Consider the following 26,586-nt stretch of genomic DNA (forward strand, 5'->3'; position numbering starts at 1 on the left):
TCCTGCAATGGACATTCTTCTGATTCCAGAACTTATCCATGTGTTTCAGGCATCCCAGGGGAAGCTTCAGGCGCAGAGAGTTTCTGGTGGAACGTCAAACCCAAGGGCAGAAGGAGCAGGGCAAACCACGCTTGCAGCTCTAAAGCTGGTCAACATCTGGAGTGAAATGCCTTCAGCTCTGCTTTGCTGAACCTCAGCCACAAGCAAGCTCATGTTTTGCAAGCCGATCTTGCGAGGCCAAAGTCCCTTCGCCCAGCAGCTGATCTGGAAATGTTTTGTAAGGAAGGATCTTGAGAAGTTTGGGACTTCAACTCTTGTTGGCTCTGTCCAATTCTAAGGGCCTCTGGCTGCTGTAGTCCAAAACATCCAGAGGGCAAAAGGTTGTGCGCTCTTGCAATAAAGCATTTAGGGCAACCAGTGGGAATCTGATGTTGTTGGATTGCAATTCCCAGTATTCCCTCACAGTTAAATAGAAAAACTACTAGAGGATATTTAATTAAAAACGGGAGGGTGCGGAAAGTGGGACCATACTTTCCCCTTTCTCCTAACCACTAGGATTCAGAGGTCACAGAATGACCCCAACGGAAGGTATCTTGTCAGTCATGTCCCACAGACAAAAGCATGTACTGTTTGGAGGCTGAATGATCAGTCACAAGATGCTGGGAAGGGAAGGGCACTTGCTTAGCTGGCATGTTGTTTTCTCCCTTCAAAAATAAGATTAGTAAGCAAATTCCTACCCCGCCAGCTATCATCATCCCATGCTCTGACAGCCACCAAAAGGAGAGCCAGGGCCAGAGCAGGGCAGCTAGAGGAATGGGAGGATGCAACAGCATTGCAAAAGTCCCCACACATGCCCTTCGAAAGAGGTCAAAGAGGCAGTGCGGTGGAGTGGTTTGGGTGTTGGACTAGGACTTCAGGGTTCAAATTCTGTGCAGCTGCAGAAATCCACTGAGTGACTTGGAGCAAGTCACTCTCTCAACTTGAGAGGAAGGCAATGGCAACCCCCCTCTGGATAGACAGATTGGATAGATAGATGATAGATAGATAGGATAGATAGATTGGATAGATACATAGATTGGATAGGACCAGTTAGATTGGTTATAGGTAGGTAGGTAGTAGGTAGGTAGGTAGGTAGAGTAGATAGATGGACAGACACACTGGATAGACAGATAGATAGATGAGATCTAGTTGCCTCTCTGTCCCCTCTATTTATATGCTGCCTTTCGGATCTAATCTATCCTGTGGATTTATTCTCTCTCTCTGCAATTCCTCCGTCTGTCCAATCTATTTTTCCTGTCTATCTCTCGATAATAGCTTGGCTCGATAGATGCTATGGCTGAGCAGAATCGATAGGAGGAGGAGAGCTTAGGCACTAGGCCTCTTGGCCTCCTTTGGGCTGGCGGCGAGGGACGGGGGCTCCCCCTAGAGGCCGGCTCCGGCGTTGCGCCGGCGGGAAGTGGCTCGGGGCTCCTCCTCCTGCTCCTGGGCCGCCCGTGATCGCTCCGGGGCAAGGGTTCGCCTGCGTCTATGGCTCTACTCCTTCTCCTCCTCCTGGCCCCTCTCTCGGAAGCCGGCCCGGCGCCTCCTTTCCCCGGCCTCGCTTCGGCTCCCTCCCGGAGCTGCTCGGTGGCATTGGAGCCCGACGATGGGCAGCTCAAGATCCTCAACGGCTGGATCCCTGGCGCCGTGGCCTGGGCCAACTTGACCGAAGGGATCCGGGAGAACGGGTAGGTCCAGCCCAAGGATCATTGGGGAATGGCCCAGAGGGACACCAGACTGGCCCAGACTCAGAGGACCATGGGGGAAGGCTTGCTGATAGGAGGATACAGAGGCTGGGGCTTGCAACGCCAAAACGGGAACCCATACATGAGCCCCTATGGGCAAGCCTTCCCCAGTGGTTCTCTATGGGCCAATATTCTCCCATGTTTCCCTATGGGCAAGTCTTCCCCAATGATCCCCTATGGGCAGGTGTTCTCCTATTATTCCTTATGGGCAAGTCTTCCCCAATGATCCCCTATGGGCAAGTGTTTTCCTATTATTCCCTATGGGCAACTATTCCCCAATGATTCCCTTCTGCTACAAGGCCCCATTGCACGCAACTTCACTAGCATTCAAAATAACATTTTGGTTAAGTTGAGAGGGGAGCAAAGAGGACAGATGTGTGCTTCATTGGAGGTCTCTCCCCATTCTTTCCCAGGTGGGCCTCCTTGGAGTTAACCACCAATGAGAAGTACAATGACAGCATCCAGGCCTATGCAGCCGGTCTGGCCGAAGCCACCGTGTCTCAGCAGGTAAGAGAGAGTGGGCCCGAGTCCTGACATGTGGCCAGCTAGCATTCCAGCTTCTCAGCTTTACCAAAGCCCCCGATTTTATCCCTTTACATGGATGGCCATGGAGAAGGTAGAGCTCAGTTTGAAGTATGGGTTAGTCTGGAACAGCCTCCCAACTCAATGCCTGCCAGACCTATGTGGTTTCAGTTCCTATGATAGCAATAGCAAGTACATTTCTATACCACTTATTAGTGAACTGGCACTCCCTAAGCGGTTTATAATGTGTAAACCAATTGCCCCCAACAAACCGGGTACTCATTTTACCGAAGGATGGACAGTTGAGTCAACCTTGGAGCCCTCCTCTAGGATCAAACGTAAGAGGATCCTATGATAGGGTTGCTGTTAGGTGGAGTCGATCTGAAGATACACAACAACAACCACAACAATCCACTGATAAACACAGAAAAAAGCACCTTAAATATTGCTATATTCTGTCCCATAGCTGCCAGTCTAAGGACTGTACAGGCCACAGTCATATAATCGCTCTTGTTTCAAGCTTAGCGTTTTCTTTTGTTTGGGACAGGAACACTGAAGCACTCAAACACTGCAACATTGTGATGAAGTTGTGTAGCAGTTTTCCACATCTACATGTCAAAATGCTGGACTAGAAGCTTTGGGCTGACTGTATGGAGGGCTCTAACATAAAGATTGTGAGGATCTGAATGTTCTTCCCTATTTGACGTCTTCCAGCTCATCTACATGCACTGGATGAACACCATGGTGGGCTATTGTGGACCCTTCAAATTCCATACCGATTACTGTCAGAAGCTGAAGAACTATATTGAAACCAACCTGGCCTGGATGGAGGAGCAGATCGAGAAAGGGGAAGGCTCCGAATACTGGTATCAGGTGGGGTTTCCTCAGTTGAGATCTGGTGTTTAGCATCAAGTGTGCAGCATTATACAGTGAGAATTGGCAGGGCTGGCCCAAGAGATTTTGCTGCCTGAGGTCATCAAAGTGCAAGGGGGTCAACTGCATGGGGGCTGGGGGTTAGTCTCTCTCCTACTGGTCATATCCCCTTCAGCAAGCCCAAATACTCCCATTTTCTTCTGCAATCTCAAAATAGCATCATATCACTTCTAAAAGGTGATGGGTGATGCACTCTGCAAGGCCACTTTTCCAGGTTCTCTTTCCCTTTTGTTTCAGATGGGGCATTCCTGTTTGTGTCCCACAGAAATTAGTTTGTAGAGAACATTTTTTTCCTATCAATGCCAAACGTTTAGCTATGTTGGATTGGACCTGGGAGAGGAGGGCTCCCTCTGTCACTTTGCACGACTAGGTCTTTGAGTGACTCTTGCCCTTGTCCATCCAAACCTCTAGGTGCGCCTTGTCCTGCTGCAACTGAAGGGCCTTGAAGATGGCTACAATGGACGGGTGGCTTTCCCAACTGGCACGTTCTCCATTGCCCCCTTTGGGTTTCTGTGAGTCTCTTTCTTGGAATATGTGCCACAGCCAAGTGGAGGAAGACATTCATTAAACCCCACAGTGATTTTGCTGGGTTGATTGACCACAGCTTGGAGAAGTTATCTTTTGGACTGCAGTGTCGTCCAGCAGGCACCTTTTCCAGGCTCTGTGGATTTAAAAATGTAACATGCAGATATGAGAATCAAGTGTCTTACATGGCTTTGTGGCTCAACAGTTTTGAGATGGATTTGTTTAATGCAAGGTGCATCACTATCCTGCCTTTTCTGCAGCGAGCCAAAGGTAGTGAACATGACTCTCATGCCCACCATTGTGTCCTCAAAACAGCTCCTTATATTGAAAGGATGACTAAACCAAGGTCATCCAGTTGGTTTTGGGGCTAAATTAGGACTTGGATTTGGATCGCTCAAGTCCTGGTCCAAGACGTTAATATCACACTACACAGAGACAAGATACAAGGGCAGCGAGGGGGATGGACTATAGAACTATGGGGCGCATGTGACTTTGTGTCTTATCTGAGTTGGACACTCTATCTCCCTCTGCCGTGGGATTATCTGAGGGCTCAGCATGATGAGTTTATAGCTTATCTCTCCTTTTCTGTGGTTGCAGCTAGCTGCAGATACTGCCCAAAAGGAATTCCCTTCCTTTCCAAAAGGTTTCTAAGAATATGAGAGGTTGGAGTGAGAAAAGGTGGCTGGATACCAAAATCAGAGATGCAGAGTGAGGTGATATTGGGAACAAAACTGAGTAGTGGAACAGTCTGGGATGCAGAAAATTGTAGCTTTGTGCAATCAGTTTAAGCACATTTGGCTACCAGAGGAAAGAGTTTGATCCCCTGCCCCAAACTTGTCATGTACAGAAGCATCTTGACTAGACGTTGACTATTATTTCAGCCCTGTCCACTGGGTAGAGTCTTTCACTATACTTGAAGGGAGCAGGTGAGGTTCTTCCAGTTGTTTTGGACATCAGTCTCCAAAACCCCAGTCAGGATAGCCAATGTTCAGGCGTTCTAGGAGTAGAAGTCCAAAATATCTGGAGGACCAAAGGTTGAGAACCACTAACTTGGTGGTGCAAATTAGGCTGTGTGGCATTCATAGTTCCCATGTAGTGCTCCCAAAGCCTCTGAATGTGAAGCTTCAGTAAAAGACTTGCTTTCCATGGATTTTTCTAACTCCATTTGAAAGCTCTCTTAACCAAGATGTGCATGAAGCACCCACACTGGTACTCTTCTCATTCTATAAATAAAAGTGTGAATCCATAATAATAAAAGAATATGTGGTGGTCTCCCAGTGCTGACCCTGCTTAGCTTCCAAGATCAGATGGGATCTGATGCCCATAGATATTTTGGCCTGGAGGGAAATACACTACAGGGGAAAACAACTACAGAAGTGGACTACCTCCAATCTGAGGAGTACTCAGGTATTATTACCTGTCCTCTCCACATGTTAAGCAGCCTCACTTTAGTGGTTGGGAAACTGACTGGCCCCTCTTACATTTAAATCAACATGGTTTCCCCCCCTCTTCTAGCTTGTTCCAGCTGGGGGGTGACTTGGAAGACCTGGAATCAGCCTTTAACAAATCTGGAAACCAACACGTCCTGGGCTCTGGGTCATGCTCGGCTTTCATCAAACTGCTGCCTGGCAACCGGGACCTCCTTGTATCCCATGATACATGGAACGGTTACCAGTCCATGCTGCGAATCCTCAAGAAGTATACGTTGCCTTTCTGGACTTCGGCGCACAGTGAGTAGTAGGAGAAGGAGAGTGAGAAGTGCAGGGCAATAAATTGATCTCAATATTTTAGAGAATGGAATTGACTGTCTTGGTTGCTAAGCCAGGTTTCTTCCAAGTGCCCTGCCTCCCCAGGGACCGACCTGATTCAGATTGTGCATTGCAGTAGAAACACAAAAGTGTGCAAACCCATCTACCAAGGTGGTGTAGGGCAAAGGCAGGGCCCTGTTGCTAGACAGGTACTGATGGATGCTTCTGGTTGTGCTCCCCAGGTAGCACCTTGATCCCTGGGTACATCCAGGCTTTCTCTTCATATCCAGGCACTATCTTCTCTGGTGATGACTTCTACATTTTGAGCAGTGGCTTGGTGAGTGGTGTCTTTACAGCTTTGAAAAGTTGCTTAAATGGACAACAAATTTAGATTCCCAGCATTAGGATTTGCTCAGAGCTCTCCCTCTCTGCAGGTCTCTCTGGAAACCACCATTGGAAACAGCAACAGCACCCTGTGGAAGTACATTGAGGCCAAGAATAGCGTCCTGGAATGGCTACGCAACATTGTGGCCAATCGGCTTGCCAAGAGTGGAGCTGAATGGGCAGCCATCTTCCAGAAGTTCAACAGCGGCACGTGAGTGGAAGAATTGTAGTGGAGTGGTTGAGTGTGTGCTTCATAGAAGGGCCCGGGTTCAAGCCCCAGCATCTCCAGTTTAAATGGAGAAGGTAGCAAGTGATAAAAAGTCCCATCTCAACTCAGATCCAGAGCTTGCAAAAGTACTTTTAGGGTTCCTCAGCCATCATGACTTTTGGAATCCCTCAGCCACTATATCTTCTGGCTGGATGAGGAATTCATAGAGTTCTGATCTAAAAATATTAATTTCTCCAAGCTCTGTCCCAAGAAGGCCCACTCTGAGTGAGTAATACTGGGCTACTTTTCTATTTTTGCACAGATATAATAACCAGTGGATGATTGTGGATTATAAATTGTTCGTCCCAGGCAAGACGAACATCCAGGAAGGCGTGCTCACTGTGCTGGAGCAGATCCCGTAAGTACTCCAAACTGTGCTTTTGTCTGACAAATGTCACTCTCTTTCCAACTCTCTTTTCTTTATGCTGTCCTGCCCCTCTGAAAGCCTTACTGAAATAATGTCTCTGTGAATCCCTTTATGCCATGGGCTTGAATGCTGAAACACCTCCCTCTCTCTTGGGCTTAACATTGTCCAGAGAGCTGCAGAAATATTATGAAAATACCTGTGCCTACCTACTTACCTGCCTACCTGTTACATCCTCATCTCTAGTGTTTTATTGTGCCAGCCCTGCACCTGCGTGTCTGCTCTTTTCTTCTCAATTCAGCAGCCCTTCATCTAGATTAATGTTCTCTTTTTCTTTCTGTCTGTCTCTAGGGGGATGGTGATTGCAGATGACAAGACCAAATTGCTGTATGAAGAGAGTTACTGGGCAAGCTACAATGTGCCGTAAGGATTCCTTGCTTATTGCCATCACTTCTATTTCAATTGGTTGTCCAGTGAAGGCCAGTCAGTAGCGAAAGGTCCCAGATCCTGTCCCCATTACTTTGGGGAAGGGCTGGGGAAAACCCTGGAGGCTTGTGCCAGTTGGTGTTGACAACATTAGGCTGGATGGTGTGACTCAGTTAAAGACAATTTCCTGTGTTTCCATCCTGGCTAAAACCTGGATTGGATTAATTGCCCCACTGACATGAGCATATACATGCATCTCCATGGAATGCCTTGCAAGTTGGACCATCCTGGTTGAATGAACAAAGTGCTGTGTGCATTGTACTTGATCCTGGGATCTGCAGTAATGAGAATGATATTTATTTGTGTCCTGCCCTTTTCCCTGCTTGGGATTCAAGGCAGCTCAAAATAATTAAAACAAATATAAATATTCTACCACCAGACAATGACCTGGTCCAAGAAAAACCACAATGTCAATTGAATGGTTGTTTCTTGGTGCCCAGGTACTTTAAAGAAATCTTCAATGCTAGTGGTCTTCCTCTGCTGGTGCAGAAGTATGGTGACTGGTTCACTTATGAAAAGAACCCCCGGGCACAGATTTTCCGGCGCAATCAGACCCTCGTCCGGGATCTGGACTCTATGATCCGGCTCATGAGGTAAGATGTTGGCCAGGGCTGCCCTGTGCAGATTGGGAAATGCCTGGATAATGGGAGGCTATTACAAAGCATCTTTTTCCTATCAAAATGGGTTGGAGGAGCATGTGTGTGAGGCAAGGTAGGGCAGTGTCTTCCTGGACACCTTTGAGGGCTGGAGTTGGAGCTGCCCATGGTGGATCCTAGGGTAGAAAATAGACCGCTAGGCCATCTGAAGTTGCCAACCACTGCCCTCCTGCATTCTTACACTCTCTTCATTTATCTTCATCCTGGCTATGTCTCCATATAGGTTCAACAACTTCCCCAAGGATCCACTGTCCCGCTGCCAACGCTGTGACCCACCACAGAATGGGGAAAATGCTATTTCCGCCCGCTCAGATCTCAACCCTGCCAATGGCACGTATCCCTTTGGGGCCCTGCGCCAGAGGCCACATGGGGGTACTGATATGAAGGTAAGAGAAAGAGACCAAAAGTTAAATTGAGAAGAGAGGGAGGTTTCAACTGGGGCTGGGTCGGGATCTAGCCATAACAGTAGGGTGCCTGACTTTAGCTTTCTCTCCATCTCCCTTTGATGACACTAGCAGATTTAGAATCATAGAGTCGGAAGGTTTGCAAGGTCCACCTAGTCCACCATGCCATGCCGAAGCCCACAACCAAAGCATTCCCTAGAGATGTGTAAAGAGTACCAAAGAAGGGGAGTCCAGCACTCTCCAAGGCAGTCTCTTCCACTTTTCTTCTCCTGTTGACCATTCATGACATCAGCAAGAGTATTTATCTTCCTAGACTAGAAGCATAGGCCTTTGTGTCCATGGCTCTGTCTCTTTGTCCTCCCAGGTCACTTCCTTTGAGATGGCTAAGCTCTACAGTTTTGTGGCTACCAGTGGGCCTACCTGGGACGATTTGCCTGCTTTCCAGTGGAGCTCCTCTCCCTACCACAATCTGCTGCACATGGGCCATCCCGACCTTTGGAGATTCTCTCCCATCCAAGTCCACTGGGGTTGATGCCTTTGCGGATCAGACTTTTCCCATTGTTCTGGGTTTGTATGCTGGGGGTTCTTCTAGCTGTTGCTGTGCAGCTTTGCATCCTCAGCTGCTCTCTTTCTTCAGAGGAGCAATGATGGCATCATTTTCAGGAAGAAGTCTTGAAAGGATGAGATCCGTTGGTAGTGAAGGGATATAATTGGAATTATTCATGTGTTGCACAGAAAACACACCAGATTTGGATTTTTCTGGGGAGTTTTTGTTTTGTTCTGGTGTTGCATTTCTAACCCCCTATAGCTACAAAAATATGCCTTGAAAATACCTGTTGATATCTTCAAATGGCTAAATAACTTTTCTGGGCATCAGAGTGAGATAAATTCTGAGGAGCAGGAACAAAAAAAGGGTTCCTTAATGAAATCCATAGCTCTTACCCTAACTGCTGATCAATTTTAGCTAAACCATGCCCCCATGCAGAGGGCATAGATATCCATCCAAAAATAGGTGGGGGATGCATCTTGTGTCCTCTGAGAACTGTGCACAGGAGGCGTGCATTTGAATAAGTTTTGCAAAATAGCAACAGCAATGCAGGTGTTTTTTTATTTGTGGCTTTCTTACTTGCAGCGACTTCCCACTGCTAGAGAGGATGCCTTGGTTGTTGTCGTTTGTGTCACTATATCAGATTTTTAACTCTTGCATGTCTTGGATGGAAGGCAAACAGCTCTGAGTCTTGGGCACTAAGGAGTCCTTTCTTGGGGACGATAAACCAAAGAGCTTACAAAAAGGTACACTCTTGAATGATATCTCCCAGAACCCTCCCAAGCTTTGCCTTAACTATCATGGCTTCCCCAAAGTACCCTAGAATCTTCCATTTGGAGACAGCCATAGCAGGAAAAGCCCATAACTCTATCCTGCATCAGGTTCCAGGTTCAGTCCCTGCTACCTCCAAGTAGATTTAAGAAAAAATCCTCCACCTGAAACCCTGGAAAGCATGGCCGCGCAGGGCAGGTGATACTGGGATAAATAGACCCTTGACCTGGCAATTGTCTAAGGTACTTTGTATTTCCAGGATGTCTTGCATTACGCACACATCACTAAAATTTCCAAGGATTCTTTTGGGAAGAACTGACAGATTCACGCCAGTTTCTCTAGAGTTTAGATGTGTTCCTGTTTTCTCCTCGAGGTCTTTCTGTCTCAACAAATTGTGGATGATGTTACTGTTTGCCTGTGTTTCTGGGGGCGGATGGAGGAAGTAAGTAAGTGTGTCCGCATGTGTAAAATGTTTGCCTTAAAAGTTACCCTCAGGCATTAAAGGAAGGGCTGTGCTTTGGAAAAGCCATTTTGCAGACACTGCCTTGATTCCCAGGACTTTGTTTAGAATGGGGAAAATTCAGTTGAAGATGTGCAGTGTGCCTTCCAGTCTCCACTGGCTAGCCCCCTCCAATCCTGCCCTCTACATGTCTGGACTCTTCGCTTGGAAAGTGATTTGGCTCTTAGTAGCCCTCCAGGTCCATAGGAAGCCTGTATATTAGGGAAGGATTATGCTGATCCCAAACTGGGATTGTTTCTATACATTTCTGATGTTGGCTTGCTGGTGGGGGAAATCTTTCAGTGCTTAAAAGTTATGAAGGAATCTTCTCTTGTGTTCCCCTCTCCTCTCTGAGCCAAAAATGGAATAGTGTCTTGATGGCAAATGGCCTACTGCCGTCAGTCGTGATATCTGAGTCCAGTGTATGAAGGCATTTCTGTATCTTGTGTGATCAAACGTTAATGAACATTCGATGGTGATGATGATTTGTTTTTGTCCTAGTAAATGTCTATGTTAACTTGTCTCCTTTTGTACTGTGGGTTTCTGAACTGTCTTGAGAATTTCTTCAGCAACCTGCATTCTCAATAGGGATCTTATTGGGGAATTGTTAAGCTTTGCCTTAGCAACGCAGGCCTGGTTTCCAGGATGGGCAACTTAATGGCACTCCAGATATCTGACTACTACCCCGGAAGTTGGCTGATTTATTTATTTCTCAGCTTTTTTAAAACCCTGGTTTTTGTACATGTTTCCTAAAGCTTCTTACAAAGCAAGAGGGGGAGATCTTTACCTCCCTCGCTAAGGGTTTCTCATCTGTTACGAGAGCCAAACTAAATCTGGGGTCCGCAAGACCGTGGTTCCCACCAGTCTACCCCTGCTCTTCCACCTGCGTGTGACACACAGCTCAGGGAGACCACAGAGGCTGCGGCACTTCAGAGTTTTAATAAGCGCATGGTTTCCAACAAGCTTGGAGCGAAGCCCTGAGAGTTTCACTATTGTCCTGAGAAGTTACATCCCAGACAGCCACAGCCACCTGGCTTTCTGTCAAGTCCTGTCCCCAATGGTCCTCGTCATTCTGGATGCCCAGTTGTTCCTTGAGGTGCTGCAGCTGTGCCAGGGTGATGTTGTTGCCACCGCACACAATAACCACAAGGGAGTCCAGCTGGGGGCTCAGTTTGCCTTCCGCCTGTAGCCTTTGGACCACCCGGCTGTAGACTGAGGTCAAGGCAGCCCCACATGCTGGTTCCACCAGGATCTTCTCATCATCTGCAGGTGAAGGACAGAAAGGTATCGTGTCAGAGCGGGGGAAGAGATCAAATCATGCACCGATTCGTTGCTGTTTTGTACAGAGATGGCCTTCCAGATGCTGCTGGAAGGAATTGGTCCCCAAAATAAGACTGTTAACTTTTCCAATCTCTGCATGCGAGACCTGCCACAAAACGTTGCAACACAGGGAGCTCCTTTTCAGGGTTCCAGCCAGCCATGCTCTTTTCTAGGATACTCCATTTCATCCTCACCTACCCCACTTTTCCGTTCCCATCCCACCAAACGCGAGGTTACTTCCACAAATCACAATACCCTTCCAAGCTTGCCAATACCTCTTGTGATCTTGAGATACCTTAGTGATACCTCTTGTGATCACAAGAGGTATCTGATCTACTCTTGCTAGTAGATGCTGGCATTTGGCTACACACAGATCTACTCGATAATGAGCCTGCTGTATTGGGATATATGGTGGGGTTCCTAGGGTTGTGGTACGTACCCACAAACTTCTCAATGGCCACCACTGCCTCCCGATCGGTGACAACTACAGAAAAGACGGGGTGCTCCTGAGCCAGCTTCAACGTTTCTACTGCCACGGTATTCACCCCAAGAGTTGTAGCAATGCTGGAACCAGAAGGAAAAGGAGGACAGTTGTCAATGACTAAGGATGATTCTTATCTCAATGATCTCAGGCCAGAAGAGACTATTGGAGATGAGAACCCTCTCCCATTTTTCTACCCTTTTAAAATCTTCAAGCATCTTTGCAGCAGTGCCTTGAATCTACTCCTGGTTTTATTCTGAAATTTAAAGGAGGTGTTGGACCTCTTTGGAGGATGGGGTTTGGCATCTTGGATGGCTCTTTCAAAGTTCAAACCAAAGCCCAGAGTAGATTCAATGCCTCACTGACATGGGAGACACTGGCCAGCAATGTGCACATGGGTTTGTCTCTGAATGACATCGGCAAAGCAAAAAAACCCAACAAAATTGTAATTTCGATTTATTTTCTTAATAAGAATATTGCAACCTCTTGACACATTTGTCCCATCTGGAGGATCCCCATATCATGTGCTCACCTGGTAATGTTTGGGAGTGTCACCAACTTCCCGGCTGCTAAGGATACATTCAGGCTATGGGCTCCTTCAGTCTCTAGGGCAATGATGGGGACATCATCCCAGCCCACCTCGCGGAGGCCCCGAATCACGCCGCATAGCATGCCACCTCCACCTACCGACAGGGCCAGCGCCCCAGGTTTGGACTCCATCTGTTCCTTGATCTCTCGGACGAGGGACATATGCCCTTCCCTGCAAGACACAGCGAGACCCAACAAGTTGGCACCAAAGACAGGGAGAGGTGGAGCCCAGCCCCAACTTCTCAGGGCTTTTTCATGCTACACAGTTATGGTGCCACGATTCCGCGTTTAAGTTTCATCCTGTAGAATCATGGGAGCTGTAGTTCAGGGAGGAACATTTAGACTCCTCAGCCAGAGAACTCTAGTACCTCCCCAAACTGCAAACCCTACGATTCCAGAGGATGCCATGCCCTCAAACTGTCCTGGTTAATCCTCATCTGTCCCACTTTCTTCACTGCTCTTGGCCAACAGTGAGGTGTGATGGGATTTGTAGTCCATTGTCAGCTGGAAGACCAAAGTTCCCCCACCCTGGTTTAAACTGTTGCGTTCTGGTTTGTGGGTGGCGCAAAGCCGTCTTAGAACAGCCTTCAGAAACGAGTCAAATAAGGGAGATTTTTTTTCCACACAGGGAAAAAGATCCCAACTCGGTTCCACCTTTCACCACGCACAGGTCACATACCAGATGAGAGGGTCGTCGAATGGAGACACATAGACCCATTCGGGGTTATTCTTAACCAACTCCTTGGCTGCTTTTGTGCTTTCGGCCAGCATCTACGGAAAAGGAAGACGGTTTATTAGACCCAGATTGGGAGAGAGGATGAAGGAAGAAGTGTCTTCTCTGTGCTGCGGCACATCACTGAAAAACTATTTTTGGAGGCCAGAACTCTTAGGATCATCTGGCTGCTATGAAATTCTGGGTATTTTGGTCCATACAAAGTTGTTTAAGTGGATCTCTATGTTTTGAGCCATCTTGCACCAACTCCCTGCTCCATACCTACCTCTCCCTCGACGCACACGTTGCTTCCCTCATCTTTGAGACGCTCGATGGTGAAAACTGGGGTAGATGTGGGCACATAGATAGTAGCTGGGATTCCCAACCTCCTGGCAGAGTAAGCAGCTGCAAGCCCAGCGTTTCCTCCTGAAAAGATATATACTACTAAACTCAACTAGTTGTTCCTCATGTCTGTCCCCATAAGTCTTCCTTCTACAAGGAACCCAGAGGTGACCCACAAGCAGTTTCCATCTCCGAGCAGGTCTTTGGTAAAGACAATGGCTCTTAACTGTCCACTTGATTCCTAGCCACTCAAGAATACTATTACAACAAGATAACTCACAATACTATAGTATTGCTGGAATAACCATTCCTAACCCTGCCCCACCTCCCCTTACATCTGTAGGGAAATGCAAGGTGCATCTATGCTGTGGAAATGATGCGGTTGGATGCCACTTGTGCTGTGGCCCTAGCTTTGCAAGACCTGAGCAGGGCAGTTGGTGACCAGGTCCCTTGAAAGTTTCTCATTCACAGAGTTGCCATAAATCAAAGCCAACTTGATAGCAAAACAACAATTTTCCTTCCTCAGCTTGGCCAGCTTTCCAGTTAGGAAAGACAGAGCCGATGGAGTAAATGCACGAATAGCAATAAACCAGAGCAGGCTTCGTACGAAGGCAACAAATCCAACCCCAATGCCCTCCCACTCATCCCACCGCCGGAGCCTAGTAGTATTACCTGAGGAGCTAACAAAGCGCTTGCAACCTCGTTCTGCCCACTGTGGAAGCAAAATGAGAGAAAAAGGCATGAGCAATGGCCACTTGGACTTTATAGGAAATGCAATGGTTCTTATGGGGCAGCAATGCCTTCATTTTGTTTCCCCTGATGTGTCCCGAAGTGCTCTTGCAGGCCGGATGAGTTGACTCCTTCGAAACAACTGAGAAAGGATCAGGGACGTAGCCAGGATTTTAGGAAGGGGGGGTGTCTAGACTAAGTGCTACCATTATAATGGGGCTTGGGTGCGGCGGCGCAGCAGCATGCACCATTCATTTTTTTAATGGAAGGGGGTGGTCCGGACCCCAAGAACCCCCCCCTTGGCTACGTCCCTGAAAGGATCAAACCTATCAGGAAACATTTAATCATGGCAAATCTACAGATATGCCAGAGAAACAGCAACCGTATACCCTCAAATGTTTGTTCCGGCAATTGTTCGTTCCCAACTACAATAGGCCCGCTTCAGTCAATCAGGTTCACACCATTGTTGACTTATCATTCAGCCATTGATGCAAGGAGTCTCCGCTTGTTTGCCCTCACAAGTGGACTCAAGCCTGTAAATAAGTCCAGATCCCTGCCTGGAAGTTGATCCTGAGAAGGATCCTGGATAGGCAAATCTTTACATCGAGGTGGGCAACTGTGGGAGGCCAGTTGGCCACATTAGGCCCCTACAGTGCAACAACAACAACAACAACAATAACAACAACAACAACAACAATAGGAGACCTTGGAGGGCTGTAACCCTACCATAAAAAAAGTCAACAAAATTGTTGATCCCAAAGGCCCAGAACATGGCCACGGAGTCCAAAAACCCCACAAAAAAATAATCTATGGATTCCAGCTGAGAAAGCCTTTGACTTCACATATCATCCAACCCTTTCTCCGTGACTCTTTCCTGGAGGAATCTTGTTTCTCAAAGCAAAGAACTGAGAAGGCAGCTCACAGCTTGTGGCAGTGGGTTCCACAGGCAACCGAAACAATGTGCTTAATGCCCCAGCCCTCTCTACCACCAATAGGACCTATCTTCCCCCAGTCTCCCCTTTTCTGTACCGTTTTACAGAAGTGCCCAATGCCCCGGATCTTGAAAGAGCCTGTCGGCTGAGCGCTGTCAAGCTTCAAGTAGACCTTGGTGCCAGCCAGCTTGGAGAGGGTGACACTTTCTCGCAGCGGAGTGCTCATGTGGAGAGGCTTGCTGGGAGCCATTGTGTAGGTCTGAGGATAGAAAGGGTGGTTAGATCTAGCGTATTTATTGTGGAATAACAAGGCTGTGGTTGGCATCCTGTCAGTGGTACAAGCAGTTTTAGGCCCGCCATATGGTTGTGTATGCTTTTTTCCCTTGGTCATTGGAAGCTGGGTATCTTTTCCTTCCTCTGCAACAACCAAAGACCTCTCGACTCATCACAGCCCCCCAACATGGCATCACTTGGGTTGGCATCACCCAGTGCGGTAACTCTTGGCATCACTCCCCACATTGACTTGCTCCCGTACCCCAACAGACAGAATGCTTAGGAATGGGTTTTTTGCACTCACATTACTCATAAATCATAATTCCCATATGGCACTGAATGCGGTGGCAATAGTGGTGATATAAAACAATGAGCAAAATTAAAACGGTACCTTTCGATTACACTCTCATGCGCACAGCTCTACATGGTTTCATGTGGTTAAAGTGAACATTTGGTAATTTTTACAAAAATTTTAAAAGAATGATTTAAAAACAACATTTAAATTTAAGTTTTTTTCTCCTCCCACTGAGCCTCACCGCACTCACCTCATCTCTTTGGCATTTTAAAGGCACACAGGCAAATGCCACGGTCCATTTCTGCCCCAAAGCACAACAATGGCATCGACCCTACGGAGCTCAGCATAGGCAGTTGGTAAGTTTGAGTTACCACTTTCAAAAAACCGCTACAGCTACCCTAAGGAACGGAGTGGGTTAGATCAGAGCTGTGCCCAGGGGAGCTCTGTACTAATGTCAGACTTGGCACTTTTAGTTTAGGTGCACAGCTGGCAAAGAGCTGTGGCTGGGACCTTCTAAAGCCAGGGGCGGCTTGGGCAGACAGCACCGGGCAAAGCAAGTTGCCTTAGAATAGATTGCACTGTTTGTCTATCTTACTTGGCATTGTCTACTCTGACTGGCAGCAACTTTTTGGGAACTCACCTAGAGGTGCTTCCATATCACCTGTTTGCCTATCTTACTTGGTATTATCTAGTTGGCAGCAGCTTTTCGGGAGCTCATCTAGAGGTGCTTCCATATCACCTGTCACCTGACCTTTTTATCTGGAAATGCCAGGATTGAACCTTGGACTTTGGAGGTGTTCTCTTCCTAAGCTTTGATCCCATCCTATCAGCCAATTGTGCTCCGAATCAATACGATGAATCAACTCATATATATGCCTACACCTATGAGTTAATTCTCTACCAAGACTGGCTCCTCTTATATCCAAACTGCAGTTGCCTGATCACAAGGATGCATATCGTCCGGTGCGAATGATGGAACAAATCCAGATTTGACTCCCTCCGCTGCGAAAGGTGCCTTTTTGGTCTTGGTTGTCCAGTACCCCAAGTTGGCTGGGGATTCTGGACACTGTAGTCCAAAAGGAAACTCCTTCTCCCACCTGCCAGAACCCTAAAAATCTTCCATGAGTTGATGAGAAATGAGGGCACACTTACTGCCAGGAGTTCCCGGGGAGGCGACAGAGCATGGGTTGGCACGCGATATGGTTCCAGGGTGGCCGAAGGGCATGTGTCAGAGAACACCGGCAGGCTGGTGGGATCAAGGGTGCGTTTCTTCTTCTCTGGGTGGTGGGATTGTGCCAAGCTGATCTTTGGAGCCACAGTCTCATTGGAAAACCCTGGTCGCTTGACCCTGCTTTATAAGACGGTGGTCTTGGCTTGGCGGCCAATGAGGGAAGGAACCCGGGCACCCCCCATCATGACCACCCTCATCTCTGATGTCATCTTCTTCTGCGCCTCTGTTCCAACCCTTGAGGTGCCAGCTGAAAGGAAAGAAGAAAAGCAAATCCCAAATGAGGATGAGGTCAAAGGAGGGGGAGACAGGGAGGAGAGGCATGGCAAAAGCAAGATGAGGGAGAGCTAAGGGCCTATTTCAAGCACTCCCATGCCAAAAGGAGAGACAGGGAGGCTGGGTGGTTACTGGAAAGCAGGCAGGCAGGCGGCATGGGTGACCAACTCAGACAAAAGACCCTTCACTCTGACAGTCCAGAACTGGCTCAAACCAGGCTGGAGAGCTGGATCTGGAATGGTGATGAAGCCAAGAGTGAGGGGTAGGATACATATTGCTCCCCACCTCCATAGAAAAAGAGATGCCAAGCACATGTATCAAGGAGGGGAAGCCTCTCCCCCTCTCGGTTTCTTTTTTCATTCATTGTTTCATTGCTTGCTTGCTATCTTTCTGTTACACAACAGCCTTCCCTATCCTTCCCTGGGAAGGCAGGGAATTGAACTCAGCACCTTTTGCATGCCAAGCAGCCGCTTCCCCCTTCCCCCATGGCTTGCCATCCATGTTCGTAGCCCAAGTTGCTCATTCTGCATCCTTGCCCAGAGAGAAAGGCCTCTTTGTTCGATGGGCATAACATGTGCCCACAAAGCCTCTCCTTCAACTCACACTTCACTGAGCATTGGACTGCCTGGCCTGGCTTCCATCCTCTCCAGAGACATTGCCTTGGTTTCAGCGTTTGCCCCTTCTCTTGGCACAGCACCCAGCAGCTGGGCATTGCTGGTTTCCTGGTGGTTTTTACAGGAAATGCAGAGAGGATGAAGAGGTCAAACTGTGAAAGGTGAATAGAGGGGAAGGAGAGAAAAGGGACTCTGCTCTGGATAAGCCAGAGCTTGATCCAAGTTCCTTTTTTTGTGTTCTTTGTCCCCAGACCCCCTAAATAAGAATTCTGCTCTCCCCTAAATAAGACTTTCCTTCCATTGCCAAATTTCTAGCATCACAGAGAGTTAGACGTTGCAAAGTGACCCCCAACCCTATTCACAGTCTGGGTGTCTCCTTGTACTGTTTGGAGAGTGGCATGGGACTAGGGTTGCCATGCCCCGATTTTGGCCAGGACATTCACGGTTTGAGGTGTCCCATCTTACCTGGGAGGGCCCACGGCCCTGTTGTAGGCCTTCAAGGAACTGCAGATCTCCACAGGTGGGTCCTAGGGCATCCAGAAGAAGGCCTGGACAAGGTGGCAGCCACTGGAGACCTCCTGATAACTTTGGACTTCAAAACCTCATGACTACAAGGGCAACTCCAGAACAATTTACTTCTGGATGTTGGAGGCCAGACTCAAAGGATTGTGACATGCTCCACTACCATGACAACCAAGCCATGGACAAGAGGGGAAAGAGAGAAGAAACCCAAGACATCTCAATCCCTCTACATTCCCCAAGAACGACAGCAAGACTCTAAATGACAGTGGCCATATTTTCTTCCTTCTGCGATCTTCTCCTTTCCCTAGAGAGAGTCAGAGCTCTCTTAGGTCTCTATCAACTACACAGTTATCACACTTTGGTACCACTTGAACTGTCATGGCTACATCCTACAAAGTCCTGGGATTTGTAGTGTGAAGGGGGGGACTAGAATTCTAAATGCCTCTTGCAAAAACAACCAGTCCAAAGGATCCCTAGCCTGGAGTACTATAGTCAAAGGCCTCCAATTGTGGGATGTCAACATGACCTTAGTCCTTTCACTGTAAAGACCATGACAGTTCTTTATTAGTTCCACTTCAATTCCACCCAAAATCAGAACAGAAAATCAGAAAAAACAATGTAGAAAAGACAATTCCTCCTCTTGGATTTGTCAAAAAGCTTAAAAGCAGTTATGAATAGGTGCCTTTTGTGCTGCTTTGGAGGAGGCTATGACTGATACATACATACATACATATATACATATATATTTGGGGGGGTCCTTTTATAATATTCAGGTTTATTTTATTGTCCTTTTGAAGCTTAACTTTTGGTTTTGTCCCCCAGCTACTTCTTCCAAATCCTTGGCGATAATGGAGAAAAGGCCAGTAATCCAAATGGTTGCCCTGAGAATCTGGGAAGCGCCTCTGAACGCACAAACCCCACAGATCTTTGCAACCGGATCTTGCTCCTCTTTTTCTCCATTGTTAAAAAAGGGCTTAATGAGGTGGCAACCTTTTGCAAGTTCAAACGCAGCTTAATTGCTTTTTGACGGATTGTGTAAGAGGGACCATCACATGGACAAGGCGATGAAAATGTGACCTTATGCAACACAAGGCCTGTTACTTTGCCGACCTAGACTGTGCCGAAATGGGGGAATCCCCTGCCAAGGACTTTCAGAGGCACCAGGCAGAGAGGACGGAATATTATATTATATTATATTTATCTGATGTCCTCGACTGTTTTTATATACTGTTTTTAAAATTTATACTGTATTAATTGTAAATGATGATATATTGTACTATGACTTGGGTCATACAGTTTTATTGTGTGTGAACCGCTTTGATCTGAAGGAAAACCGGTATATAAATAAAAAGTTTATTATTATTATTATTATTGTTATTGTTATTATTTATTAGTTTTTGGTGGGTTTTTCAGACTATGTGTCCATGTTCTAGAAGAGTTTATTCCTTACGTTTCACCAGCATCTGTAGCTGGCATCTTCAGAGAATGCTGGCGTGGAAGAGAGTTGGGTATATATACTGTTCTACTCTCTTCCATGCCAGCATTCTCTGAAGATGCCAGCCACAGATGCTGGCGAAACGTCAGGAATAAACTCTTCTAGAACATGGACACATAGTCTGAAAAACCCACAAAAAACAATTGATGCCGGTCATGAAAGCCTTTGACTTCATATTATATTATTCATTCTTTTATTGCACTTGTATCCGGCCTTTCTCCCCAAAGGAGATCTAAGGGTCAATTCCCGCCACATGTGCATTGTGTTTTCACGATGACAACATTTGAGATACGGCGCCAGAGAAGAGTGCCGAGGATAGTGTGCGCACTAAAAAGACACACAAATGGGCTTTATAACCAATCAGGCCTGAACTCTCTGAGGATCTGAGCAGGACAGGGGTCTTGGAGGTGTCTCATTCATGGGGTTACCATGAGTTGAAGTCAGTTCGAGGGCAGTTAACAACAATGACAACAACAGGCTGTTTTGGTTCCCATATTGAGAGAAAGGGGGATATAGATCAAAGAAAGAAAGAAAGAAAGAATATATCATGTAGGCAGTGTAAACTTGGAGGGCCCAGTCACTATCCACAGTTATCACGAGATTCCAGATAGGTTGGCTTCTGCTCTTACACATATCTGAGTCAACATTGTTCTCGATTTGTTTTATACATTTCAGATACTTCTGTGTAGCTAAACACCACCCCGGGTTTTGAGAATGATTTCCAATGAGCCTTGTCTGTCAGCGCTCAGTCTCCGCTATTGCATGCAACCTATAATTTCATACAAATTGGGATCGGAAAGGCAAAGTTGCACATACTAATCAGATCAGTTCATTGAGAGCTCTGCTCGGGGTGACAGCTTGCCAAACCTTTGCTCTCCGCTTGCCAACAGCCGCGGCAAACGGAACGCCTTGATGGCTTGCGCGAGGATCCGCGTATTTGCGAACTGCACCAAAGGTCCAGCGGACATTTCTCCCAAGGAAGGGGCATGAGATCTTTTTGGCATGCACAGTCTGGAAAGTTAAAGAACGGTAAGTTAAGGGAGTTGACACTGTTTTTGGTTGTGTTGGTGTGGTTGCTATATAAAGTCTTTGCATTACATTACATCCCCTCAAAGCTATTTCTGTGTCTTTGGAGAGAATTAGCAGAGATGCATCTAGGAATTTTCCTGTACCTGAGAAGAGGGCAAAAAGTGGCCCATGGGAATGTATGAATGAATGAATCATTTGACAGGATAAGAGAGGATAGCTGGGGTGCATAGGATGCGGTGGTTTATTAGAAAGAAACTGTCAACAACAAAAAGATTCAGAATGCACCACTTGTTTGTTTTTAGTAATTAGGCAGGTAATTAATTAATTTACACCAGCAATCTTCTAATCCTTTTAAAAAATGATTATTATATGAGCATGACTTGGAAACAGCTTTCTTTTTTTAGACTGAGCCAAGTTATGACAAAAGCATAAAAACTGAATGCACCAGTAACACATTTATTGAAGAGAACAATTTTCTTGGCATTGCACACAGCCCTATAGGTTTTCCTCCTTGCGTAATTTTAATGTTGAAACTCTACGCTGCAGAAGTGTGCCTTTCTTCATTCTACGCCTGCTCTGCATCTCCTAAACCAGGGATGAGGATCATGCCGAATTCCAGATGGTGTTGGATGGCAACTCCCATCAGCTCAGTGATGCGGCACGCTGGGAGCTGCAGGTCCGTACCTTCGGGTGGGCTGTATGATTCCCATCTGTGGGAATCGGCACTGGAGAAATAATGCAACTTGACGCCGCTTTAACTGCCACAGTGCCATCCTACAAAATCCTGGGACTTGTAGTTTGGTACGGCACCAGCCCTCGCTGGTGGAGAAGGCGAAAGACCTTGTAAAACTACCAATTCCACGATTCCATAGGATGGAGCTACAGCACTTAAAGTGGGGTCAAACGGCATTATTTCTACAGTGTAGATGCACCGCCTGTCCTCAACTGACCACCCTACTCCTGTTACGACATTTTTGACACAGGATACATGTTTTCTTGCTCTGTTTTTGGATAGAATCCCCTATGCTTGGCTGGAAGAAAAGCAAGACCGCCAAGAACCGGGTATACTTGAAGCAATCTCTCCTGCTTCCCATGACCTTCGCTTCTTCTTGTTCGAAAGAACACTGTGAAACGCCGGCTGAAGAGGAAAACATTTTCCGAATGCCCAAGCGTCACTGCTGGCTGGCGCATTTCCAGCCCCCACCTCCATTGCTCAACTTTGCACACTCAGCAGAGAGTGCCAACGTTTCTCCTTCCAAGAAAGCGACAAACTTCTTTGGGAGCCAGAGGCAGACGGGGACCTGTTTTTTGGTTGGTCTAGAAAAGAAGGTACTCTACTTTATGGGTGGATTCTTGGGAACAAGGGAGCAGGGGGGCTTTTGCTTGCTGTCTGGATTTGGATTTCTGGAGACTATGAGAAAAAACAACAACTCTGGTTCCTTCGGCCCGTGAATTGTTTGCACATTATTTGCATGTTGAAGTGGTCAGATTTAAAAAAAAAAAAAGCTGGCACTGAGACAGCCAATTCTTTCTCCCCAAATGGGAAAACAAAAGACTAGCAAGAAGCTTGGGCTTTCTCCTCCAAATGGAGTATCAGGGAGATTTTGTTGGAAGCTATGGAAAGATTCTGACTTCCAGAAGCAGTGGTGAGGTGGAGCCAGAGCATACCAGGACTTTGAGCTGACCGGCGAAAACATGAGAGTCCGTTCCCTCTGAATTTAAGGGCAAAGGGAAATAGTTCTCCTGATAATATATTGTTTTGAGCTCCTCCTGTTGCAGTGCAAAGCATTTTGCAATGGCTTGGTCTTGAATGAGCAATTGAGACCCATTCGTTTTACAAAAGACCTGCTCCTGCTGGAGCTGGAGCTGTGCTCCTATTTGAAGCTGGCATAGTATAAGTGGAGTTCTGGGTGCCAAAGAAAGGGGATGAAGGCAGACAGCCTGGAGACAGTGTAAAGGAGCTTTCTTGCACATGGCCAATCCCTGCTTTTGCACTTACTTCCTTAACTGTCCTGAAATCATCAGCCGCTCCAAGTCTTTGCTATTTTCTGCTAGTAATACGGTGTCATCTGCATATGATCAATGGAGGTTTCTTCCTCCAGTTTGCACACTTCCTTCCTCTGAACCTAATCCTGCTTTCTGTACAATCTGTTGATCTTGGCGTATGCCACTTTGGAAATGTATGGTGTAAGAAGTACTCCTGGGTCTCAAAGTCTCATCCCTCTTCTCTAGTCTTTAGGCCAACGGGGAGGAATCTCAGGGTGAAAGTATCTTTCACTCTGTTTCCTGGACAGTATCCTGCTAGTGACATATTTGAGCATAATTCTACTTTGCACTTGTGTACGCATTTTATGGTTGTTGTTGTAGAGGCTAATATTTGCTTCCTCCTCCTGCAATGACTAAAGCTGTCCCAGGACTTACCATGTTGCTGTGATAGTCACCTCCAGAGGCTGGTGGAGATCAAAGTGGAGGAGGTCAGAGAAGTATTTGGCTATGGACCTGTATAATAAATAAATAAATAATAAAATAAAATTTTTATTTATATGCCGCCCTTCCTACGATCAGGGCGGCTCACAACAGATGCAAACTCATGACAGCATTGGCTGAGGCCTCCAGAGGACCCTGGTGGATCTCTGTGGAAGATGATGTCCTCTGTCTGTGTCTGGCTAAGAGGGCATAGCCAGATGGTTCTCTGATCCCAAGTTAGGGTTGCCTTAGAGTTGCCATAAGTCAGAAACAACTTGAAGGCACACAGTGAAGATCTCATGGATGGAGTTAAGGAATGTGAATGTTGGACTGGGCTGGATTTGGGGCCTGATCCAGCAGGATTCTTCTGCCTCTTCATTTTAGGTAGTCTCCGTAACTCCAATGGAGGAGGCGCTGGGTGGCACGAATGGACGGCCATTCCATGTTGTGACCCCAGTGCTGGAGAGTGTAGCCCTTTCCCAAGCGGCTGGCACCAAGGTCTACATGAAAATGGAGAACGTCCAGCCCACCGGTTCCTTCAAGATCCGAGGCATTGGCTACTTTTGCCAGCAGGTGAATGCAGGGTTGCAGGCATGCTGGGAGTTCCTTGGCTGAAGAGCAGACATTTCTATGATAGATGGTTCTAGAACATAGCCATCTCTAAGTTGCTCAAGTGGTGTCAAACTGCTAGAATTTGGCGAGATCCAGAATGGGCCATCCAGAGGTCATAGCACCATTTCCCGTCTGGCCTGGTGATGGGCAAGATGGTGGGCAGCGGGCGGGCAGAAGGACAGGGCAGTCCACAGCACCCCGTCCAGCACTTTCCAGGCACCCATCCTGGGTGACACCTACCCTAGTGACTCCAGTGCCCTCTTCTCTCCTGTTTCTTCTAGGTCGCCAAGAAAGGCTGCCAACGCTTTGCTTGCTCATCCGGTAAATAAATCCTCACTTCTCTTTGGAACCATCCATCCATCCAGCAGCTACTCTTACCAAATAGATCTGAAATGTTGCGGGTTTGTGTGCTCACCACTCCACTTCTCCTGAGAAGGCTGAATGGGTGAAGAAGGTCATAGCCTCTTTTAGGGCTCACCCAGTAAAGAGATACCCTAGCCTTTGCTAGGAAGCCACAGGGAAGACGTCTTTTCTAAGCAGAATGCAGCATGCCCAGTTCTTGCCACCAGTTTGAGAGGTGGAGAGAGAAATAGGAGTACTGGGGGTTAGTATGGGATTGTGGTACGCTTGTAGGGTTGGAGTGGGAGTATTTTTGCATGCCTTCATGTGTTTCAGGGGCTTTATGCCTGATTTTGGAAGGGTTTTTCAGGAACTGGTGGTGGGCTTCAAGGGTCACATACAACCAGCGGCCTGCACTATGCCTTCTCCGATCTACAATGTCCCAAATAAATCTGGCATGACATTTGGTACAATGATGAAAAGGCCCCCGATGTTGCATAGGAATCAGACTTGGCTCAAAAGTACTTCTCTTCTCCAACTTTTTACAGGTGGCAATGCAGGCCTTGCTGCAGCATTTGCTGCCAGAAAACTTGGCATCCCCATCACTGTCATCGTCCCCAAGACCACCGGAGAGGTGATAGTGAAGAGGCTTGAGGAGCAAGGGGCAGAAGTGGAGGTCTTTGGGCAGGTAAGCTGAAGATGAAGGCATATCAAATGCTTCACCACCATGGATGGTGTCAAGAGCTGAAATCAGTATATGGATACTAGTTCTGGTTCAGAGGAAGCTTCCTCTATGGGAGGCATAGCACATTGATGCAGGACCAGCTGATCCACATCCGGCCTGCTCTTTGAGGTATACTGGGCTGGTGGTCCAGCAGCTTCCCTCCATTCATAGAGATTTTCCTGTTTCTTGTTGAGGCAGGTGTGGGATGAGGCCAACCTCAGAGCAGTGGAGCTCTCCAAGCAAGCTGGCTGCATCTTCGTCCATCCTTTTGACCATCCCTTAATATGGTAAGACCCTCAAAAAGTGAGTCCATGAGAAATGACTGTGCACTCTGTAGTTATTGCCCAGGTAGGCCCATTTCCAGATGTTCCTCAGCTTTCTGAAACAAAAACCATGATGGTAAACAAACAGCAGAGCTTACAAGGGTTCCTTTTTTTGGAAGATAACTTCCAGAATCTACCACTTGAGCTGCATCTACACTGCAGAATTAATGCAGTTTTCAGCCTTTAGAAAAGAAATAACCAGCAGCGGGATGTGATACAGCATGAGCCAACATGGAATTGTATGAGAGCACACTATAGCTATCAGGGGAACTTGAAAAGTTGCAGTTATACCATGGAAAGAGTGACGGTGCCCCTTGCAATCCAGTTTTTCCCTCCGTGACAATGAACCAACCACTTCCGGTTCTCTACTTCTCTCCTCTCCAGGAAGGGCCATAACAGTATTGTCAAGGAGTTGAGGGACTCCCTGGATGCCAAACCTGGTGCCATCGTGCTGTCTGTGGGAGGCGGAGGCCTGCTGGCTGGAGTGGTGTCTGGCCTTCAGGAGGTGGGTTGGCCGGATGTGCCCATCATTGCGGTGGAGACCAGAGGAGCCGACAGCTTCCATGCAGCCATCACTGCTGGGCGACTTGTCACTCTGCCTGCTATAACCAGGTGAGGTGTTTGATCTAGAGTTGGCCAGTCATCTAGATTTGCAAAGTTTGGAAGCGTTTCTTTTTTGCTAGCTGGGCATCATCATCCAAAGAAAGGGAGGAATTTTTCCAAGCTCTAGTTTCAAGAACGCTCTTTGCCATTGGAGAAGATGGAGATCAAACCCTACCTAGGCTTTTGTGGCGTAGAGGTCCATACCTCCACATTCAACATGGGGAAATGTATTCATTCTTCTTTCTTAATGTATAGGAGCTACTGGGGTGTAGTTGTTTGGCACTGGACTACAACTCTGGAGACCAGGGTTTGAAACATCGGAAACCACTGGGTGACCTTGGCCATGCCACACCCTCTCAGCCTCAGAGAAAGGCTAAGGTACCCCCCCCCCCACTTTGAACAAATCTTGCCAAGAAAATCCTGTGATAGGGTTGTCTTGTTGTTGTTGTATGCCTTCAAGTCATTTCCGACTTATGGTGACCCTAAGGCGAACTTATCATGGGGTTTTCTTGGCAAGATTTGTTCAGAGGAGGTTTGCCCTAGCCTACCTCTGTGACTATCAGCAGAATACATGTGCTGCATAATAGTGACTTTTTGGCCCCACACATGTAGTGTGACTTACACATCCATGGGTCCCTAATAGAATTCCAGATGGAATCAATCACCTTCCCTTTTAAGGAGGTTGGGGATGGAACTGAACCACAAAGATGGCTGGGGAACCCACTCCAGTTTGCTAGCCCAAGCTTTAATTTGTCCTTGTCCTTCCTACCCTGGTCCATAGGTGCTAACTTG

General features: G+C 47.2%; 3 protein-coding genes across 3 annotated transcripts in view; 2 read left to right on the forward strand and 1 right to left on the reverse strand.

Annotated features, from left to right (window-relative positions):
• Positions 1 to 1,461: 1,461 nt before the first annotated feature.
• On the forward strand, positions 1,462 to 10,413 carry PLBD2 (phospholipase B domain containing 2). Its single transcript, XM_042441501.1, has 12 exons — positions 1,462 to 1,727; positions 2,198 to 2,291; positions 3,021 to 3,179; positions 3,651 to 3,751; positions 5,280 to 5,494; positions 5,755 to 5,849; positions 5,947 to 6,107; positions 6,427 to 6,522; positions 6,880 to 6,951; positions 7,455 to 7,607; positions 7,894 to 8,056; positions 8,439 to 10,413. The coding sequence occupies exons 1-12, from the start codon at positions 1,528 to 1,530 to the stop codon at positions 8,604 to 8,606; spliced, it is 1,677 nt and encodes a 558-aa protein (XP_042297435.1). The 5' UTR covers positions 1,462 to 1,527; the 3' UTR covers positions 8,607 to 10,413.
• A 305-nt stretch (positions 10,414 to 10,718) lies between these two features.
• Positions 10,719 to 18,290, reverse strand: SDS (serine dehydratase). Its single transcript, XM_042441507.1, has 9 exons — positions 18,147 to 18,290; positions 16,716 to 17,041; positions 15,093 to 15,254; positions 14,007 to 14,046; positions 13,279 to 13,418; positions 12,960 to 13,051; positions 12,225 to 12,452; positions 11,651 to 11,775; positions 10,719 to 11,154 (listed from the first exon to the last, which is right to left on the reverse strand). Exons 3-9 carry the CDS (start codon positions 15,243 to 15,245, stop codon positions 10,829 to 10,831), a joined length of 1,104 nt encoding a protein of 367 aa, XP_042297441.1. The 5' UTR covers positions 15,246 to 15,254; positions 16,716 to 17,041; positions 18,147 to 18,290; the 3' UTR covers positions 10,719 to 10,828.
• A 2,391-nt stretch (positions 18,291 to 20,681) lies between these two features.
• The window catches only part of LOC121916451 (serine dehydratase-like), a 13,361-nt gene continuing 7,456 nt past the window's right edge, over positions 20,682 to 26,586 (forward strand). The window contains exons 1-7 of the mRNA XM_042441506.1: positions 20,682 to 20,727; positions 21,743 to 22,056; positions 23,578 to 23,766; positions 24,087 to 24,126; positions 24,693 to 24,832; positions 25,067 to 25,155; positions 25,576 to 25,803. Coding sequence (XP_042297440.1) covers positions 20,685 to 20,727; positions 21,743 to 22,056; positions 23,578 to 23,766; positions 24,087 to 24,126; positions 24,693 to 24,832; positions 25,067 to 25,155; positions 25,576 to 25,803 — 1,043 coding nt within the window. The 5' untranslated portion in view covers positions 20,682 to 20,684. The remainder of the gene's footprint in view (positions 20,728 to 21,742; positions 22,057 to 23,577; positions 23,767 to 24,086; positions 24,127 to 24,692; positions 24,833 to 25,066; positions 25,156 to 25,575; positions 25,804 to 26,586) is intronic.

Source organism: Sceloporus undulatus, chromosome 10 (genome assembly GCF_019175285.1).
Source record: "Sceloporus undulatus isolate JIND9_A2432 ecotype Alabama chromosome 10, SceUnd_v1.1, whole genome shotgun sequence".
Classification (NCBI taxonomy): Eukaryota; Metazoa; Chordata; class Lepidosauria; order Squamata; family Phrynosomatidae; genus Sceloporus; species Sceloporus undulatus.

Bases quoted from the DNA above. Each gene is read 5' to 3' on its own strand.
- SDS (XM_042441507.1), bottom strand. From the start codon at position 15,245: ATGGCTCCCAGCAAGCCTCTCCACATGAGCACTCCGCTGCGAGAAAGT. The intron at 13,419-14,006 runs GTAATACTACTA...ATATCTTTTCAG, and splicing joins GCGCTTTGTTAGCTCCTCAG to GAGGAAACGCTGGGCTTGCA. The intron at 12,453-12,959 runs GTATGTGACCTG...TGTGTCTTGCAG, and splicing joins TTCGACGACCCTCTCATCTG to GGAAGGGCATATGTCCCTCG.
- PLBD2 (XM_042441501.1), top strand. From the start codon at position 1,528: ATGGCTCTACTCCTTCTCCTCCTCCTGGCCCCTCTCTCGGAAGCCGGC. The intron at 2,292-3,020 runs GTAAGAGAGAGT...GACGTCTTCCAG, and splicing joins AAGCCACCGTGTCTCAGCAG to CTCATCTACATGCACTGGAT. The intron at 3,180-3,650 runs GTGGGGTTTCCT...CCAAACCTCTAG, and splicing joins GCTCCGAATACTGGTATCAG to GTGCGCCTTGTCCTGCTGCA.